At 41.6% G+C, this 21,289-nt stretch overlaps 2 protein-coding genes and 1 long non-coding RNA gene across 7 annotated transcripts; 2 read left to right on the top strand and 1 right to left on the bottom strand.

The window, feature by feature from the left end:
• Positions 1 to 377: 377 nt before the first annotated feature.
• LOC116804306 lies at positions 378 to 10,969 on the top strand. 2 transcript variants are annotated; one of them, XR_006357698.1, is made up of 4 exons: positions 378 to 469; positions 539 to 1,350; positions 9,297 to 9,412; positions 10,871 to 10,969. It is a non-coding gene; the product is annotated as an uncharacterized LOC116804306 (long non-coding RNA). The 2 variants fall into 2 exon arrangements; XR_004364274.2 differs by lacking the exon at positions 539 to 1,350 and having other exon boundaries at positions 386 to 469.
• Positions 3,309 to 5,389, bottom strand: LOC6582401. The gene has a single exon (XM_002008068.4). It carries the CDS (start codon positions 4,951 to 4,953, stop codon positions 4,207 to 4,209), a length of 747 nt encoding a protein of 248 aa, XP_002008104.3. The 5' UTR covers positions 4,954 to 5,389; the 3' UTR covers positions 3,309 to 4,206.
• Positions 10,970 to 11,040: 71 nt separating the features above from the next.
• Positions 11,041 to 21,275, top strand: LOC6582402 (sensory neuron membrane protein 2). 4 transcript variants are annotated; one of them, XM_002008069.4, is made up of 10 exons: positions 11,041 to 11,585; positions 15,103 to 15,260; positions 15,331 to 15,478; positions 15,585 to 15,717; positions 16,400 to 16,452; positions 16,930 to 17,190; positions 17,259 to 17,691; positions 20,442 to 20,560; positions 20,644 to 20,769; positions 20,829 to 21,275. In XM_002008069.4, the coding sequence occupies exons 1-10, from the start codon at positions 11,475 to 11,477 to the stop codon at positions 21,003 to 21,005; spliced, it is 1,719 nt and encodes a 572-aa protein (XP_002008105.1). In that variant the 5' UTR covers positions 11,041 to 11,474; the 3' UTR covers positions 21,006 to 21,275. The 4 variants fall into 4 exon arrangements, with proteins under 4 accessions (XP_002008105.1, XP_015017913.1, XP_015017912.1 ...); XM_015162427.3 differs by lacking the exon at positions 16,400 to 16,452 and having other exon boundaries at positions 15,585 to 15,722; positions 20,829 to 21,274; XM_015162426.3 differs by lacking the exons at positions 15,585 to 15,717; positions 16,400 to 16,452 and having other exon boundaries at positions 11,450 to 11,585; positions 20,829 to 21,274.
• Positions 21,276 to 21,289: the final 14 nt, after the last annotated feature.

A 21,289-nucleotide genomic window follows, 5' to 3' on the forward strand; every position in this document is an offset into this window, starting at 1 on the left:
ATCAATGCCAAAGGGTGTGGGTCGCATTCAGGCACTTTCTTTGCCAGTCGCTTACACAAGATCTACTGAGCTATATCTAGATGTTCATATAGAAAGCAAATCCAAGTGGATCTCGATTGCTTGGCATGCGGCCACCCACAGGTGAGCTGTGGATGTGCCTCGCCAGCTGCCTCGAGGCGGGTGGGTCTCAGTCTCTGTTTGGCTCTGGGTTCTCGCGGCTGTGGGTGTGGGGCTACGCGTCTTGCTCGATGCACCTCTTCGCCTAGTGACGGTGCGGCGCGTGCAATACGCTCACTAGCAGCCAGTCTATGGCCATAAATGTTCACTCATTTGCTCGCCACATATTTGTCAGCCAGCGGGCAAGCTGCCAGAGGCAGCAGCTACAAAAATACGGAAAGAACAGATTTATTCTAGTGCAGTGACAACACCTCTGCAAAGTGACCACAATTGCCCAAATCAATTTAAGCATGTGAGTTGGCTAAATACTTGGACTAAACTAATATAAATTAAACTTAATGAAAACATCATCATAATCCAGTGCATTTCCCATTCCATTCAGCAGCAGAATGCATTCAATATAAATATTTTATGCAGCCGCCCGAAAGTATGCTACACAAATTGTGCAAAGCCGCAGCAATTACGTATACGTAATTACGGGCTCGTTTCGCGTCTATTTAATGGAATGGCTCGACTGAAATTGTGCCAAACTAATTACAGCAAATCAATAACGTGCGGCGTAAACACAACATTTAAACAACATATAAACTTTAATGGGGCGTGGCGAATCAATCAGTGCGACATTACACCAGGGCCCGCCATGGGAGCACAGTTCATGAGCAGCCCAGCCCAGAGTCAAGTGACGTGCTCTGGTGTTGCCATAAATGCAGTCGCTGGCAAATTGGGTGCACAAGAAAGATATATAAAGAAAACAAAATTGCGGCCAAACAGTCGCCAAGGTAGACTCGACCACAAAAAGGGCAAACGTTTTGTGGTGCAGGCGAACCCAGGAGCAGAGCGTCACAGGCTGCCACAGCCACTGCAATGCGGTGCCATTGCCCAAGTTGGAGACGGAGCAGGCCAGGCTCGGGCGCAACCTAAACTGTAATTGGCCGTGCGAGTGAGCACCAGTGTTTCGTCCCCCACTCACTGCGCCGGCCGGCCCATTCAGAGGGAACTGCAGCCCGAGTCGCAGCTCGAACGTCGAAGTAACTAGAGACATGAATAAAGCCAGCACGTAAAAAGTTTCACTTCTGTTTGGAGCAGACAAGAAAATGAACAGAAAACAGTGCAGCTCTAAGATTAGGAGAGTGACTGACTAGCAGATACCCTGCCAAGACCAGTTACTAGTGCGTAAGTAGAGTAAATACCCTGTAATGCTAGCTGAAAGGAGAGAGATGGTTATGGATATGGAATCTTATGAAAATGCAGTCACAGCTAAAACTAGCTCCTCCACATATTCACTATTATTCTCTAACTCTATAATTAGCATTAGCATAGCCATTCTCTCCTTGCCTAATGCAAGCAGGGCATCAGAAGTGAAACACATTTCCTTTTGTCCATTCCGGCGCCTGAGGCACGCCCACAATGGTCTTGCACTTGTTTGCATACGTAAGGAAACGAGGATTTATTTATAAGACCCGCCAGCCAGCGGATGGCCGAGTGGGCGGGGGGAGCTGCAGCACAGCTGTGCTACGTGCAACATTTTGACGCTCCATTAGTCTATTTTTGTGTTGTGCTATTGAACCCAATACAAAGAGAAATGGAGAGAGGGAGAGAGAGTGAGAGGAAGAGAGGTAGAGTTTGAGAATGCCGCTGAAATGGAAAGTGAATGCGGCGCAGGTGGCACAAATGCCATGTGCGATGCGGTCTTTGATGCGCGCTGTCTGCAGCGCCTGTCACGGCGGGTCGGGGCATGGGAATGGGGGAGGGAGGGAGTTAAAGGTTGTGTCGCAGTGTCGCCAGTGTCAGTGCAACTCATTTGAAATTCCAAAAAGGAAAAGGTGACGTCGTATCCTTGGTATGTCCAGGGCCAGGATAGCCGCAGCCAGCAGCAGCAGCAGCAGCAGCCATCAGCTTGGAGCTCATATGCATGTTAAAGGACATGCCGTTTGGCTGTCGTCCCTTTTTGCTTAAAGGTCACAAATTGTGTCTTCCCTCACTTTGCACTTGAAATTTTTGAGTTTGACGTTGGAAATTTGTTCCGAGTGTCCGCGTGGAAAATTAATGCGAATGTCATACCATGAAGGACATATGGCACAGCACATGTCCTTGTCTCCGCTCAAGGCCAACTGTGCGCAATCTGTAAGGATTCAATACGTAATACAGTAGTAAAAGCTGAAGTTCTTTGTGTTACACATTCATTTATTGGATTCTCAAATTGAATTATGTTTACGATTTCTAGCTGAAGTTTGTCGTTATGATATGCCTGGCGTTGCTAAAGTATGCAGTTACGAGTTGGTAGTGTGCTTAAGAAGAAGATGATATCGAAAATAAGTCTAATCTATGCGATAGTAAGTAGAGCCTGTAAGCTCTATACACATACATGTATACATGTATGCATATACATATACATATGTTATATAAGATATGATTCATGTGCTTGGAGTTCAACGTTTACCGGTTTGCTATATTTGCCATGTTATTGGGAGAGAGAGAGAGGGAGAGAGCTCTTAAGTTAACTATATCGATTATGATTGACATCAAGTAACAACTAACTGTTAATAGGCGCCGCGCCAGGGAGAAATCCATTCTCACCTGACCACGCCAAATATGTTGAAATATGCAATTATAATTCAGTTTTTGTAAAGCTATATGTGTGTTTAAATATATATGTATATATATAGTTATATATAGTATTCATGGTACTAAAAGAACGAGCATATATAATACGAGTATGATATATCATGTATTTGTAGTTCTAATTTAGACTAAACTCTGAAAGTGCAAACAGCTACGATTTTCATTTAATTTTCTTTTATCTTTTTTTGTGTTTTCTCTTCGTTTATGTATAAAATTGTCAATTTGTCTAAATTGTATTTCTTTGGTTTTGTTTTTTTTTTTTTGTCAACATTTAGAATACGTTAAGAACACGGAAATATTACGTGGGGCATCATCAAATCGTAAACCAATAAGTTTTATCTCGTTTTCCAGTTTCAGTGTTTCACAAAATTTCCATTTCATATGGCACAAGGACCACAAATGTCCTTCTTCTTCTTCTTCTTGTTCTTCAGCTGCTTTTTGTTGTTACATGTTTCACTTTTCATAACCTCTGCGAGCTGCAGCAGAGCCCACTCCAACACTTGCCGACATTGTCGAAAAGTTTCTGCAATTTTTGTTAGTTCTTCATTTGCTGTGCTATAAAAAACTTTTCCCCTTTTTTTTTTTTTGTTACCCGAAAAACGAAACTTTTCCTGTGCGTGTGTGGGTGTGTGCGTGTGTGTGTGTGGGTGTGTGAGCTAGTGTTGTTGTTTGGCTGTGCCTTAAATTTGCCCATATTTTCAAGTACAAGTATGTATAATATAGTATATATAATATGTGTATATATATAAGGTATATATAAATAGTAATCTGTTTGTTTTGCTTGTTAGGTATCAAAAAATTCATATAAAAAACGTTTGCTTAACAAATTCGCATTATTTTCGTTAAAAAATCTCTGGCTTAAAAATTTGTGTATTGTATTTGAGTTGCTTTACGATTATTAAGGAATCCAAAAAACAATTTCGGTGTGTGCGTGTGTGTTTGTGTGTGTGTAGTTCAAGCGGCGTTTGCTGCAAATTAAGCTTCGCCGCACGAATCTCTATGCAAATTCCTGTTGCCAGCCTTTTGCCATAGTTAAAACCAATTTGCCATTGTATTTGTGCGTGTGTGTCTGTGTGTGTGCGTGTGTGTGTTAGTCGCGTGTGCCACGCCTCCTGCTATCCAATATGGAATATGCGCCTAGTAGGTAATCCGTCCCAGGCGCGTTGCAGGCAACGTCGTTGGCTCCGAGCTGGGCAGCTCGCCGCAACGCTGCAGCCAGCTCCAGGCCTGGCCGCAGAGCACACCGACTCTGGCCAACATTCAGAAACAGTTGCTGCGACGCTTCGACGCCGACGTCGATGTCATTGAGACCGAAGCGGTTGTTGTTGTTGCTGTGGCTGTCGCTGTTGCAGTTGCAGTTGCAGTTGCTGTCACTCTCGTTGCTGCTGGCAGCAACGCGGCCGCGTTCTATGTTTTTTTAAGCTGCCCGACTGCCGCACGGCCGGCAGCAGCAGCATGGCTGGAGCATTTGGGCGTGCGCGTCTTCTTCACCAGGAAGCAGGTGAGGAACTCAATGGGCGAGGGCACCTTCTGCAGGCTCTCCTCGGAGCTGGAGAACGACTGATGGCATTCGGTGCGCGCATTGCTGCACTTGCTCCGGCCACTGGCGCCGGGTCCGTCCATCTCCAAGGCATGCCGATAGTAGTTCTTGCAGCACTTCTTGGACAGATTGTACATGCGCACGGTGCGATCGATGTTCTCGTCGTCCTCCTCCTCGCCGGCCCTCAGATTCAGACCCAATCCACCCACGCCCACGTCATGTGAGTTCGACTTAACCATGGTGGCAGTATGGGCTTGGAGCAGTTGCTTTTGCTGCTGCACCTGCTCCTGGCTGATGTCCTGCTGCTCCAGCTGCAGGCTGTGCTGCTCCTGCTGCCGCTTCTGCTGCTGCTGCTCCGCCTCCGACTGCTGCTCCTCCTCCAGATTGTTCTCCGAATCATCGTAGAACTTGTAGCTGCGATAGCGCGCATGTCGTCCCTGCCAATCGGCGCGTCCAGTCCAGTCTGTGCTCGCTGGCAGCGACAGCTGAATGGTGGGCGTGCGATAGTACTGACGGTGCGGATGGAAGCCCAAGCCGAAGTCGTCCAGATAGGATTGTGTGTGGATGTTGTCCAGCTCGTCGGCCACGCTCAGCAGGAATGGCAGCGTCGACATGGTCGCCTTGTAGATTGTGCGTCGTATTTTCAAGCAACAAATATGCCAAGAAATCTCTCTAGAGAGTCAAGGAATTCGATTTCCTTTCTTTGTCGAGTTCAAATTGAAGAACTTTCAATTTGCGCTGGCCTGGTTTGTTTTCACTTTTCAGGCGGCTGGCGCTGAAAATGTGTAGGTATCTCTGTATCTATGCTACGGCGGGGGCATACACACACATGCACATGCACATACGCAAACACAAACCAAACACAAATACAAATACACACTCGCTCGCACAGTAACACAACACAAACTGCACTTGTTTGCTTTTACTTTGCTTTGCTTTGCTAAACTTCTGCACTCGGCCGAGTCACTGGCTCTGGCACTGGCTCTGGCTCTAGCTCTGACTGGCTGGCTGGCTCCGCTCGCAGGCAGCTGCACGGACTCGAAACTGAAACAGAACTGAAAGCTGAATTCATGAAACGAAATGCAATTTACCAGCGCTGCACGAAGCGCGATTATGTTGCTACAACATCATCATCATCATCATCATGCATGCACGGAAACTCCTTCGGCTCGCTCTCGTTCTCACTCTCCTTCTCTGCCTCTCTCTCTCACACACACTCGGCTACTGGTCACGCGCTCACGACTTGAATACGATGTTGGCACGAAGTGCAGCGAAAAACCCAAATAAAAACAACCCCAACCCAGAGCTACCCTACACACGCACACACACATGCACACACATATACACACACACCCGGAATATTTCACTAGCCAGTGCAGCTACTAGATTTGAGGCTACGCTTGGTTTATGTTTTGATTTTGCACGTACGACGCGGCGTATGCGTGTTATTATGGTACGCCCCCACGGAACGCGGTTCAGGGGCTCTCGCCTGGGCTACGCTGCTGGAATTTTCCGAGCGCGCTTTCGCGCCTTATTGTCATTACTTTATCCACGCTCATTTCATTTTTGTTTCGTTTGTTTGTTTTTGTTTTGCTTCTTTTAGCCATTTGGCCTCCAGCATTGCAGGCTGCATCGCGTCCCTGGCTTGTCTGCTGCGAAGGACGACGACAGCCGCAACGATTGCAAGCAGCATCGTATAATGTATGTGTGTGTGTGTGAGTGGGTTTGTGTGGGAGCTTGTATATATGTATGTGCCTTGTTAGCTTAATGCGCAGTAATTCATTTCGGGAAATTATTGTGCAGGTGGCGAACGCTGACATTAAGTGGAATTCGTTGGCAAATGCAATTGAATTTTGTGACCGAGCCAAAATGAAGATTTGTGCAGTCAATTGACTGGGACAAACAGCAGGATTGGTGCCTAAGACCTGAACGGTTAACTAGAAAATGGATGAGTATTGATGAAGATGGCTTTAATGTTGGATATGTTGAGTTGCCTTGGCTAAGGATAAGCATAAAAGTTGCTGAAATTTTGTTCAACAAGGGGAAGAAATCTTTGGCTATATTTTTATCTCTCTCCCTATAAGTAGGTATAGAAATATATATATATATCAATAACTCTATTTATGTCCATATTATTAAGTACATACATATATATTTTGTAAGCAATTTTTATATTACACAAACAACAAAGATTCTTCAAATTATGTTTTCTTCATCAAGAAATCTTTCTCTATATTTTAATATGTATATCTCTATATATGCATAGAGAAATTATTATTTATATTTACACATAAAATCCACATAAATATTTTTGCTTCTCTAATCACATATCTCCTTCCAATTATGATTGTTTCTTTTTTTTCGAGCTGCACAGTTTGGTCTTAGCCCACAAATTGCCTACATTATTCATGGCCAACATGAACTGCACAAATCCGAAAATCCCAACCAATTGGCTCCAGTTCAGGAGCTGTGCTCTATGAGAGCCACTCTTATGGGGTCAAACTACGGAACAGTCAACGAAACGGGCCTGGCAATTATGCAGAATTGCCTTGCTGCAGGGCACACATCAGCCACAACAGCAACAACAGGCAGTAGGCAATGCGAAATGAAAAACTACACCACACAAACACAAACACTTGTAGAAAGACAGAGAGAGACAGAGAAAGAGAGAGACTGAGGGAGAGGTAACCTCTATCTAGAGTGAGCGAGGCAGAGAGTCATATGTGACTGAGCTGTCTGGCAGTTAGAGACACTTAAGCCTGCGGTGAGCGGTTGTCGTTTGTGCCACGTATTGAGCGCAGTGGGCAGCAGAAGGGGGCGGGGTGGGGAGCAGACAAACAGACAGGATTAGAGGCAAAGCGAGCAGGAGTGAGTCGAGGTGCAGCACATAAATCTTTTAGCACTCTATATGACACAGTTCTGCGCCAAAATGCCGGGGGGCAAGTCCAGAGACCAGAAACTGGCTGCTCATCAATCGGACGTTCGCTCGTTCGCTTGCTCCGTCGCTTTGACCCCTCGACAGCTGTCCGTGCACCTCTAAACGATGACGGGCTGGTGATAAGCGAGCAGGATAGCAGAGGACAGGGGCGGGAGGAGGCGTGCCACTTGAACATGTTGTGACTGCCACAGGCTGCTGTTGCTGCTGCTGTTGCTGTTGCTGTCATTGTTCTGTGGAGTGCCACACACGCAAACAGCAGCGACAACAGCGACAGTGGCTCGTATTACTTATACGACACGTTGGCCTCATTCGCAAGTCGTTTAATTCATTTAATTGCATTTAATACTTAGCACATTCTATTTCGGGCGGGGGAGGCACGCACTTTACACCCACCGGGGCTCATGACTTGAAATATTTATGGCAATAGCCAAGCAAACTGCAAGCTGCAAGCATAATACAAATTAGAAATGCATTCCGACGAACGCGCACAAGCAAAGCTACGCCTCGCATGTCCTTGTGCCAATTCCCACTTGCCAGTTGCCTATTGCCAATTGCCAATTGCCAGCTGGCAGCACGGTCTTTGACTCAGCGACCGATGGACGGGCTGAATGACTGACAGTTCGTATCAAATTATCTATAAATTGGAATTGCCATAGCATGCCATCGATGAGGATATACATACATACATACATATACATGTACATACATATATTTGCATAGCGTGCCGCCGAGTAACATTTGATTGTTTTTTATTGGCACTACTTTATAGGAAGGCAGTCTCCTGCCGTGTGAAATTTCATACATCATTTTATCAAATGCCACAGATGCTTGCTTTTTAATCTGATACCTTTGGGCATGTATGGAAAGAGGTATATTAGCGATGGGCATAGATATGTAACAGAGAGAAGAGATTAGAAAGGAGACAACATATTTGATAACAGACAATCGAAAGACTTTGCAAACTTGAGAAAGGGTACAGTTGGGATACATTCCAATTTTTGTGGTATCTCTTGGTCGTTCAGGTCATTCTATTTATTTTGTTCTCTTTTTTGTAAGTCGACCAGGACACATGCAATCAATTTGTAGAACACAAACTGTTTCTTTGCCTTCGGTATTTACACGAGATTTGAATTTAATTTTCAGGTCACACAAAAGGGGGACACACTGTACGTGTGTGTGTGTGTGTGTGTGTGCAGCGAGGATGTGCTTGCTTGGTAGTCAAGTGGCAAGCGAGGCATAAAAAATGCAATAAATATTTAAATTACGATATCAGCGCGCTGCACGCAAATAAGAAACTGGGTTCAGGGCCCTTCAAAAACTAGGCTAACTGTGGATAATGCTACAAAATAATTAAAAACAAAACACTCCCAAGACGAGCTGCAGCTACAGCCGGCGTCCCAATGGGGCCGGTGATATTTATAATGAGCGTGAGGATGTGGAGCAGCTAAATGGGAGGTGACAACAAATTTAAGGAGTGAATTCATTTAAAGATTGCATGCAAATTTCATATCTATTTAAATGGGGTTTACATAAACCGGTTTCTCTATTTGATAGAAATTAAAATCAGTCGAGTGGCGATGAAAAATTAATGACAGTTTTATGATTTGCACAAACATTCATCAGCTGGCGCTCGAATAACAGTTGTTGTTATTGAACCCGAGCGTTTTCCATTGTCTTCGCCCAATGATAAAAATAAGCAACAAAGTTGTAGTCGACTGTCTAATGCTTGTCCGCAGTGTAAAAGTGTAAATAATTTATAAGCTAAACGTTTATCTGTGGAAGTCTCCAGAAAATTGTCCAACTGATTATATGGAGATTTATACCATAAAACTCAAGGAGATTTGTGATTTGCCACGCCAAATTTAAAGGTCTTTAAATAGATAAACGTACGCTGTGGCAGCATCCAGTTCAATGTCATCAACTAATATACTCTTTTTGCTTCTCGAAAGAGTGCAAACACTCAATAACAAACAGTTCAGACAAATGTAATTCAAATCATTCATTTCATTTATTTTGCAGCTCCCGTTGGCTTGGCTTTAATTGGCGCCGCGTTTTGCATTTGTTTAATATTTAAAGCTCGACGTTTTTGCACAATATCTATGACGGCAGCAACAACAAGAAGCCAAAAGCCATTTGTATGTACAACAACAACTGTAAATTTACAACAACAATCGTGTCAAGTTCAACAAAAGCTTCGCCCAGTGTTGTTGTTGTAAATCTCACATATAAAATTCGTGGCACGCACAGAGCCCCAAAAACAGAAAGAAAAAAAAATGAAAAAACCTGTTAATGCGTTTGCCTCTTGTCAAGTGCACCCACGCGGCGCCTGAAGAAACAGAGAGAGACAGAGAGAGAGAGAGAGGTAGAGGGAGAGAGATATATATATAGAGTGAGAGAGGCAGACCTCAAGAGCTGCCGCGCTGCAAGAGCGAACTGAAGACAAAATATTAAAGTTGGTCGATTTCAAGTGAAGTTATCTCTTAGCCAGGCCTTAAGAGGGAGCGCGCTGCTAGTTGACCTTAAAAATAGGGCGCTAGAAAAGGATACAAGATAATCTAATTCATGTTTATTTGATAAGCACACGCGCTCCCTACTCTGCAGAGCTTCAGGGCTTGCCTAATGCTATGCTAATGAACGCAATTATAAAGTAAACTTTAAAGTTTAAATATGCATAAAAAAATGAATAGACAAAAAGAAGAAAATAGTTGCACTAATTTGCTAATGGGTTGTACATAATGTTTATATCCAAATTACACAAAAACAACGTCTTACTCATCAGCAGCAGCAACAGCAACAGCGGCAACAAAACTTGCAGCATCATTATAGACCCGGGATGCGACAAGCTCTGTGAGCTGTCAATGTGTAGCCACTCGCTCGCTCGCTCGCTCAGTCGCTTGCTCTCCCTCTCTCTGCCTCTCTCTCTCTCTCTGTGTGAGCAAGGTATAGGGCGACTACCTATGCAGACCGATCGCTGGCTCAGGTCAGAGGAGTGTGGAGTGAGGGGCTCTCCATGTATGTATGTGGCTTAAAGTGCTCGCGGCTCATAAGCTCAGCGGCGGTTCGCTCCGAGCTTGTCTTGAACTTTGGCAGTCGTTTACGGTTGTTTCATGCGGCGCGTTGGCAGCGCGCTACGATCTACGAGTATACCGAATTTCCGAAGTTTCCCGGTCATTAAGGCAAAACAATTCAATTACTTGCTAAGCGAAAATTTGTATTTGCCAGCCACTCCGAGTCCATTCAATCCATTCGCGTGCGCCCGTTAAATAAACGCGCGCTGATTTTATCACCTTTGCCAGTGGCACGGCAAAGAGCCATATAGCTATCCTGCTGCCATCCGATACCATCTGAACTTCACACACACACATCACCAATCGCGTGTGAGTGTGAGTGCGAGTGTGAGTGAGTGAGTGAGTGAGTGAGTGTGTGTGTACAAAGAGTGCATAAATATGTGTCGCTGTTATCCTGAGCTGTCAGTTCACGGATGAGCTTCAGCGCATTCAGATGTTGACCCATATAAATTAGCTGAATGAAATTATTCCAAAATTATTCAAAATTCCGAGCAAAAAATAAAGCAACGCGAGGCGCAAAACTAGTTTTCTCCCTTTAGCGCTTCTACTACAACAAATAATAAAAGGCAGCAAAAAATAAAAGACATTATAAATTACAATATTTCTTATATGTGTATGGCTACATACATATAACGCAGAAAGCAAAGCAAAGAGTAAAGAAAAAGAAAAAACTAAACCAAACTGAAGAAAAAATAAACCAAAAAAAAAAAAAAACTAAAAAAATAACCCAACGAACGCATCGTAGAGCATTCAACAACTTGTTTATTTCAAAATATAAGTGTATATATAACAAAAGGCGAAAACCTGAAAGCGCGTATATCTTATAAATAGTGCGCTTTGTTTCGGCACCAGACGCTGGCGACCATCAGCAACCACACCAACACCAACAACACCCAACAATAACAACAACAACAAGTGGCAGCTGTCTTGGCGTAGGTCAGGCAACGGCGAGAGCCAACATCAATAAATAAATCTCAAACTATGCGCTGATTGAGCTGCCGGCACAAAGTCGTAACGAACAGCTGTCTGTCTCTCAGTCCACCTCGACTCCCCTAAGTCAGCCCATGCTGTGCCGGCTGCCCTACGCGGTGTTCCATAGCTGCTCCGTAGATTGTTGAAAGTGCACAAAATGCTACACTGGTCATTGATTGTCAGCGCCCTGGGCGCCATTGTCGCTGTGCTGTGCGCCTACTGCGGCTGGTCACTGTTCCCCACCATGATACACAAGAAGGTCGAACAGGTGAGTCCTACAATATGGAAAGTAGACTATTTAATGAGAATAGATTTGATAAGCTGCATAGTTTGTGGTCCTTAAGGACTCTGAGTACTCGCTGTAAGTCTGTTGAAGGCAAACTCCCAAGCTCACAGCAAATATGTTATTTAGTAACTGGAGTATTTCATTATAAATACATATTTAAAATTCCAGTACAATGTGTTTATTCTCTAAATATTCCATTTGCCTTGAACAAACTTCCTAAACTGATAATTAAAAGCCCGGCTGATTCACAGTTGTTTATGGTTTAGTCACAGCAAATATGTTTATTAACAATATATGTATAATACATATATGCATAGATATTCTCTTTCAATGCATTGACTGTCAAGGGTTCTGCGTAGAGCACACTTATCTAACTGTTAATTGAAGGCTTTTCCAATTCACCGCTGTTAGAGATGGGCTCAATAATTCACAGCTTTTTGTCCAACAACAATTTCTCTCGTTAACAAACAGACAAAGTGCAAATATTTGGTAATAGGCAGACAAATATATGTATATGTATATATTTATTTGCTGTATAAATGTTGGAATTGTGAAATTTCGCAATGCATAAATGTATTTATTCTTAATATTAGCAAGCAGATAAATGGCAATAGATGAAGGTAGATCTATACATATATGTATATGCATGATGGATTTCTCATGACAGCTGAAGAGAAAAGAGAATCTTATTAAATTTGATTAATAATCTATGTAAAAAAAAAAAAAAATTGAAAAAAATTTATAAGTTCTAGCTTTCAACGATAAACATTACGATAAGTCATATACATATTTCTTATGGCAAGATTGAATTAAATTTAAGCTCTAAACATATGTTAGTTGGTATTTTGTTCTGAGTTAACACAGATCAACAAAATTCAGTTGGCAAGTCTATTAAAAGATTTCAGAATGCGGAATCACATTCTTGAATGAATTTAGTATTATCAAACTTAGTTATTAGGATATTTTAGTAAACGATATCCTAGAGTTATATTTGAAATAGCCAAAGCATGCTCGTGCTTCTTGAACTGCATTAGATTTTGTTGGCATGTGTAATTATAGCTCATAGCTGGGGTTCCCCAAAGTTATTCGTTTTGCTTCTATATTCTTGGCAAAACTTTAAGCTGCTGTTAATAGTAAACAATAACTTCGTATTCATATTTTCGCTCAAGTTCTTAGCCACTTTTGAGTCATTCAGATGGGTTAACAGCCATGCACCCATTCGCACTTAAAAAGTGCCGATGTACATTGTCAACGATGACCTTCAAAAGAACATGGAGCTATTACATATAACATGCAGCCATAACTCATTACGATAGCCCCATCGGGCAATTGCATAACATCGCGTCGATCTACACAGTTGCGACAGGGCTTCATTATCGTCATGAATGACGCGGCAGAACATGGCACATTAAATATAAAAGTACCGTTACCATTTGTTTTATATAAACCCATCAAATTACGAGCCAAAACATGTTAGATACAATCTATATGCAATCCAATACTCAGCGGTAAATATCACATCAGGCTATGGGAGAAATGCAATCAGTCAGCATTTCCTCCAAATTCAACATGGGTATTGTTGTTAGTTATATTAGATAATAATATGTATATAAATGTTAAGTGTAATGAGATAAAGCGTTGTTAAAGCTAAAAGTTTCATATTTAAATTCTTCTTCTTCTCTTTTATGTATATCATTGCAATGGGTTCTCAAGGCGCTGATTCATTGCCAATGGCCAGACGTTGCTGTTGTTGTTGTTGTTGTTGTTTAATTTGTAATTAGAATGTGCCGCAGTGCTTTTTAATTGCCCTGCCCTGGCCCTGCCCATGGCGGGCCGCAGCTCGCAGCTCGCATTAATTGTGCTTTTAGGGTTGTCATGCTCTTTCAGCGGCAACAACCTTGCCTCGGTAGCGCCCATGGATGAGGTCAACTTTGCCATGTTTTTATTACGCTTTACGAGGCATTGTTGAGTTCCGTATGCGGCATGTCGTTCAGATGCAATCTAGAATGGCTAAGAGTTCAAAGTTAGCCTAGAGCCGGCCAAAGGTTGGTGCTATCAAAAATAGCGTTGTCGCCTTCAAGTTGAAGGCAGCCCATATAAGGCTTTTCTATTTGTCATTCAAACATGCAAATGAAAAACCAATTGAAATTCAAAGCAATTGATGGACAAATTATTATGCAATTGCGCTTAAAAGGCCAAGCAATTAGCACGTAATATTCGGCGGTCTCTTGGGCTAGAAAGTCTACACAATTATTTATTACGCATACGCCGCATTGACCCCAGCGACTGGGCACATTCTTAGAGACTGAGCCACTGAACCACTGAGTCTGCCGCAGACAGATTTGCATACGAATAAGATTTTTTTTTTATATAAATTTCAGTCACGTTTTAGCGCTTGCTGTGACTTTGATTTGTTGTTGTTGTTGTTGTTTTTGTAGTTGTTAAAATTGGTCAATTTCGCAATAGTTATTTTGTTTTTATTTTATATATTTTTTGTTTTTGTGTTTGTTATTTTGTATTATTATTTTGTTTGGCTGCCAACTGAATTTTGGGCCAGTGTCAATGCGGCTCTTGTAGTCGTTGATTATCTTCGACTCTCTTCGTTTGCCAGCTCTTAAGGTTAATCAAACGTTTTGTATGCTCTTTACACTGGCTGCCTCCGACGCTGGCAGCGCTGCGCGTGTGTCTGTGTGCGTGTGCTTGCGTGCATGTGCGTGTCTCTGTGTGCATTGACCTTGAAATATTTGTGGTTATTTTTATGCTTTTCGAAGATCTCTTTTTTGACAATTCCTCAAATTGTATCATGTGTAGTACGTATGTCCATATCTGTAGTACGTGGCCCCACTATAAAATTTATATTGTTTTTTCGTGTTTTTTAATGTGGTTTTTGTTGCCAATTTTTGGCATTTATTTGCTTCGAGAGGGAATTGTTAATATTTATGGAAGCTTCTAGTCAAAGCGCCTACAGTCCAGTGTTAATTTTCGCACAGGGTCGCACACAAAATAAAAATGCATTTTGAAAAATGATATATGAACGATATGAGTCGTTCACGTTCAATCCAATAAATAAAAATGTTTTGTTGTTAGGAATTTCGGTCATTGCACTTTGACAACAGCAGCGAGAAATGCGTTTCAAATAAATTCAAAAGAATTAAAAATATTTGTATACGTATATTAAAAATAATTAACAAATTTTACTGTTGACATATTTGCTTGCTGTCTGCTAAGAGTAAACTGAGAAAAAACTGGTTCACCGACGTCACTGGGGCGACGTCTTGATGAGGCTGATGCGATTTATATGGCCACTAATTCATCATTTCGATCATAATTCAGTTGTTAAGGCGACAGGCGATGACAAAATTGCGAAACATGAATTATGAAGAAGATGATGAATGTCGAATATAATCAGAATATAAAGTTGTCATATTTTTTTTTTATTAGCTCTAAGCTGCTATAATCATAGGCATATCTCATCATGACAATATCATATTTCTTCTAGAGCGTGATCATTGCCGATGGCTCGGAACAGTTTAATCGCTTTATAAAGCTACCACAGCCGTTGAACTTTAAGGTTTACATATTTAATGTCACGAATCCCGATATGATACAACAAGGTGCCATACCAATTGTCGAGGAGATTGGACCGTATGTCTATAAGTAAGTGAAGACAATATCTATATCTATACTTATACTTATACTTATTAAATCTTTCACACTATCTCCTTAGACAATATCGCCAGAAGAAGGTCAAGCACTTCTCGCGAGATGGCTCCAAGATTACCTATGTGCAGAAGGTGCACTTCGATTTCGATGAGGATGCATCGGCGCCCTACACGCAGAGCGATCGCATTGTGGCGCTCAATATGCACATGAATGTGAGTATGAATGTGTTTAGATATGTGCGAGATATATATCTGATGCAAATTGATTGAGTTATGCATATTGTGTACTCGAATGTTAATCCTTTGACACATTTTACAGGCCTTTTTGCAAGTATTCGAAAGAGAAATCACAGATATCTTACAGGGTTTTGCAAATAGATTGAACTCGCGATTGAATCGCACGCCCGGCGTACGAGTCTTAAAGCGTCTGATGGATCGTATTCGCGGGAAACGTAAAGTAATTTTATTTACTACTAATTCTATAGAGCCAAAACCAAATATATACCTATATATACATATATATATAGATACATATATAACAATACTCACAATGGTAATGGACTGAAAGACCCGCCCAAGACTGTCGTCTATGGGCATAGGTCAATGCTGTTTCGGTTTTGCTTTTAACTTTATGCGTTTTGGGTTGATTGAAGCACAAATAAACAAACATTGACCCAAATTGCCGGTGTTTGCGTAGAGTCTGTATAAGTCTGTTTGGGCAATTGGTAATGGATACATTCTCAGATAGGATCTGCGCATGCTTTTAATTAAGCCACTCGGCTATATTGTTCTTACCGAAGATGGGTCAGGCGATAAGCCGGCATCGATTTCATTCATTATCGTAATGGTTATTAATTTCTGATTTGACCCCAGACGTGCGTTAAGTAATTAAGCTCTTAATCTGATTGATGAGCTTACTCAACGCGATTTCGGCTCAAAGCCGAAGAGTTTGAGTTAGGTCAGTAATGAGAATGAACAAAGATAAAGAAGAAGAAGAACGGCGGGATATATTAAACCATAATTTTATAGCTACTAACAAACCTTGACTTTTGAGCCTCCAGCTAGAACTGCTGGCTTAAAGGTCGCACATCGTGTTTCATGGTAACTAATATTAATAAACTACAACAATTATAGCGCCCTTTAGCTGGGTTAACGGCATCTTAGTCAGCCTTATTGAAGATGTCAAAGTAAGTTAATCTTGTCAGCTCTATCTAAATACATTTACTATGTGCATGCCTCGTAATTGCATCGATGCTCATTAAATCCAAGTACACACACATACATATATCATATTGATTGGCATGAACCTTGGCTGTGAATACTTTCCACAATTGTAAATATTTTGATAAATTGAAATTGTAGTTTGAATGAAATTGATTCGCTGCAGCTGTCAGTCAGCTAACATACATACATACAGATACATATATACATATATATACGCTTGCTTTAATAATTAATTATGGTAGTTTATATGCCTGCTAACTTGGCTAAGTATTAACTAACCTGACACGCCTACCCTTATGCGCCTCCGCCTACCCCTTTTGCTAATGCTTGCTGCTCTCGCCTTCGCCTTCGCCTCTGCCACTGCCTCTGGCTTTGCCTGGTTTTTGCATACGATTGCATGCTGCATCCGATATTTAACCTTGGGTCTGCTCTCTTTGCAGTCGGTGCTGCAGATCGGCGAGAATGACCCGGGCCTGGCTCTGCTGCTGGTTCACCTGAATGCCAACCTGAAGGCTGTCTTCAATGACCCGCGCTCCATGTTCGTACACACCTCGGTGCGCGAGTACCTGTTCGATGGGGTGCGCTTCTGCATCAATCCCCAGGGCATTGCCAAGGCCATTTGCAATCAGATCAAGGAGAGCGGCTCCAAGACGATACGTGAGCAGAGCGATGGCAGTCTGGCCTTCTCCTTTTTCGGACATGTGAGTACTCAACGACAGCCAAATGGAATCGTTAGACTTAACTGGCTACCCTTTTATATTACCTGCAGAAAAACGGCTCTGGACACGAGGTCTACGAGGTGCACACGGGCAAGGGCGACGCGACGAAGGTGCTGGAGATCCAGAAGCTGGACGACTCGCACAACCTGCACGTCTGGCTCAACAGCAGCAACGAGGGCGAAACCTCGGCTTGCAATCAGATCAATGGCACCGACGCCTCCTCCTATCCGCCATTCCGGCAACGCGGCGACTCCATGTACATCTTCAGCGCGGACATCTGTCGCTCGGTGCAGTTGTTCTATCAGTCGGACATACAGTACCAGGGCATACCGGGCTTCCGGTACTCGATAGGCGAGAACTTCATCAACGACATCGGACCCGAGCACGACAACGAGTGCTTCTGCGTGGACAAGCTGGCGAATGTGATCAAGCGCAAGAATGGCTGCCTCTATGCGGGTGCACTGGACCTGACCACCTGCCTGGGTGAGTGACTGATGAAGTAGATTGAAGATTTATTACTTGCCCACCGTCTTTAGACAACCGAGAACTGCTCTATATAGCATATCTCTCCTACTGCCTAATCGTCTTACATTATCTAATGTGTTGAGGTGTCATTCGACTATCTTAATGTATGCACATTAATTTGAGCTCCTAACTAGACTCGACTATGCTAGACTTCTATATCGCTTTGCCTAAATTATTTGAGCTGTATATCCACTTTAAGTGCCCATATATTTATTTATGTCTATAAAATATACATTTGACAGCTTATTGTTTTTTCTTGCTTCACAGCATTTTATCTGTTATGCTAACGACTCTTCGGGCCATTAGTATGGGCATTTATGAGACCTCCCCCAACGAGTTAAAACTGTTTAATTTCCTAGCTAATTATCTAATCGTGTTCGTCACAGCCAAAATTAAGCGAGATAAAACTATTTTCAGCTGGGCCATAAAATATGTAGAGCTATCAGGTTGGGATTATGAGATAATTTATGCAAAGGCAATCCAGAAAATCCGGAAATGCTTAACGTATGCCAGTTTACGCGTCCAACATGTTTGCTTAGCTCTTGATAGAATATTCGGATTCATATGCAAATCATTAGCTATCTATATACACATGTTTCGATACATATTTGGAGCTCTAAATCAATTGTCAGTTGTATAGTTTCGATGCGATACTCTATAGTTTCGAGTGTCTAGTGTCTCTATATCAAATGCAAATTTGAACAAGCTCAAGTCTTTTTTTTTTTCCAGGTGCAAAACGCACAGCTCATCAAAGTTAAGTTATGCGCTCGCCAATCAAATAGTCATTAAAAGCCGAATATAAAATTCTTTTGAAGCATCTTAATGCCAAATTAAAACTGTTTTTATTTCTATCATTCATTCGTGAATTTGAATTTTGCGCATGCGCAAACAGAACAAAAACAAATTGCAATTTTAATTGTGCGTGGGCTGAACTAAATCGTTTGATCTTTATATCAATACACTAAGAACATGGAGTTTTTATGTTAATCTGAGATAGGTTGTATTACATAAAACGTTACATAAAAGTCCTGTTTGCATTTTTATTCGTGTCAGCAAAAAACATTCGCTATTAATGAGAGAACTCAAGTAAATGGAATTTTAATTAATGGTTTTTATTCCAAGACGACAGCAGCTTTTAGGAATTATGGAGATTTTCGACTTAAGGCGTGTCAAGCGTGAAAACACTATATTTCATAAGATTTCAGGTTGAACAAACATTTTATAGTTTAACCAATAATTTGATATATGTAAATACCATTTAGCCACGCTTATCTAATAGCCAAATATAAAAGCTGAGAGTGTCTTACAGCAAAGCACACACATTTGACTTAATGTTTCTCTGCTCTACAAATCTAATGGTATATAAGAATATATGCATATATATAAACTATTTTATGATATATTAAATGTAATTATATATACATATATGCATATGTGTCCAATAGAAGTCTGATCAATCCACTAAAACCTATTTAGAAACGAGGCTAGGTAGGCTCAAAATCTTCCTTATAGAAAACTTTTAAAATATTTTCATATCATCTTGATACCTACCTATTGCAATATATTCGAGCTCTGCCACAAATAAATTCTGCTCTTACTGGTTACTCTGAAAACCTGTCTACAGGTGACATTTTATTCACTCTGTTGTGGCAATAGAGACACATATTAATCAGGGATGATTAAATAGCAATGCAAGAATAACATTATGTATAAATATAAAGCTGACAAAGCTTAGATACTAAATTACTTATTGAATATATATATTTTATTTAAATTATTTTTGCCTTACTCCTTACCTTCTTTGCCTGTAAGAGCATTAACTATTTACTATTCCTTTCAATGCCCAGCCATATTCATCTGGCCGTTGTCCATTGCTCTACAGCTGCGTCGTTTATTGACCCATTCCAACTCGCATTTATTGTTAATTTCTTAATTAACACTTCAGAATAAGCAGCTGCAAAAAAAATGGATGGAGCAGAGGAGCAGCAGAGCAGCAGCCATAAGAAGATAATTTGTATTGCGCATTTGAAATGAAAAGTGTTGCTGGGTTGGTTTTATGGCTTCTGAAGTGCTCATCGGCTCATTATGATCTTCTCGAGAGGCGCTCTACAAATTGAAGCATTAAATTCCACATTCACATATTTATTATGATTATTTCTTATTTTGTTTGGGTGTTTGCCTGTTTGCTCGACGCACGTTTCAGCCAGATTCACAGATTCTTGGCTCGCTTTAATTGGCAAAACGTGAGTAAACAGTTTCAGTAATGAGCAGCATTTGGTAATGTTTGTCTGTGATATTCGCCATGCTGCCCACCAAATGAGGAAACTCTCGTGCAAATTGGTCCAATGCTAATACTAAATAAATAAATAAATAATTAATAAATAAACGTAGACGTTACTTCCGTGCTGAAAGAATTTTATAGCTGCCCAAGAGTTATTGAAAACATGGCCAAGTCGTGGGCAGCTCTGGCTGGCTGGCTGTCTCGGTCTGGCTCACATATCCATTGAACTTCAATGATTATAATGATATTTCGAATATATAGATATTATTTTATATTTTTATTACACGCTTCTCGAATAATCCTGTTTTCTTGCTCGTGTTTTGTAAACAATTTTAACGGCTTCATTGGCATTTTAATTCGGTTTCGATGCAAATCCCAAAGTCATATAATGCTCATCCCATCTCATGGCAATTATTTTACATTACAGATGCGCCCGTCATACTGACGCTGCCTCACATGCTGGGCGCTTCGAATGAGTATAGGAAAATGATTCGCGGCCTCAATCCCGACGCCAAGAAGCATCAGACCTTTGTCGACGTGCAAACGGTAAGTGGATCCTTGAACTCTTGAAAATGTTTATTGAAATTTATAATAAATTACATAATTATATATTAATATTAATGAAACAGCTGACAGGCACGCCTCTGCAGGGCGGCAAGCGAGTGCAGTTCAATATGTTTCTGAAGAGCATTAATCGCATTACCATCACGGAGAACCTGACGACTGTGCTAATGCCAGCCATTTGGGTAGAGGAGGTGAGTAAAGTGCTGTCCAGCTCAGTTTCGAGCACAGCCTATACTGTTTACTTTTACAGGGTATTCAACTGAATGGCGAAATGGTGCAGTTCTTCAAAAAGAAGCTCATCAATACGCTGAAAACTCTGGACATTGTGCACTGGGCGGGCCTGTGTGGCGGCGTGGGCGTGGCTGCCTTTGGCCTCATCTACTACATCTACCAGCGCGGCAGACCAGTCAAGGAGCTCGTCAAGTAGGCAGAGGCAGAGGCAGCGGCAGAGCCAGAGGCAGAGGCAGAGCCAGGCCAGAGGCTGCGAGTATCTAAATGTTATAAACTTATTACTACTCATAAAGAGAGAAACTACTACTACTATTATTATTATTGTTATTACTATTGTAACACTCGACTAGAATTGCTCACGAATTTTTGTATATAATTTATTGTTTAAATGTGATTTTATTATATTGTGATTTAGCGCGTACTAAAAACTATGTTTAAACTAAAAATACAAATAAAATGAAACGAAAACAGCTTCACTCT

Source organism: Drosophila mojavensis, unplaced genomic scaffold, assembly GCF_018153725.1.
Source record: "Drosophila mojavensis isolate 15081-1352.22 unplaced genomic scaffold, ASM1815372v1 contig_74, whole genome shotgun sequence".
In the NCBI taxonomy this organism is placed as follows: domain Eukaryota; kingdom Metazoa; phylum Arthropoda; class Insecta; order Diptera; family Drosophilidae; genus Drosophila; species Drosophila mojavensis.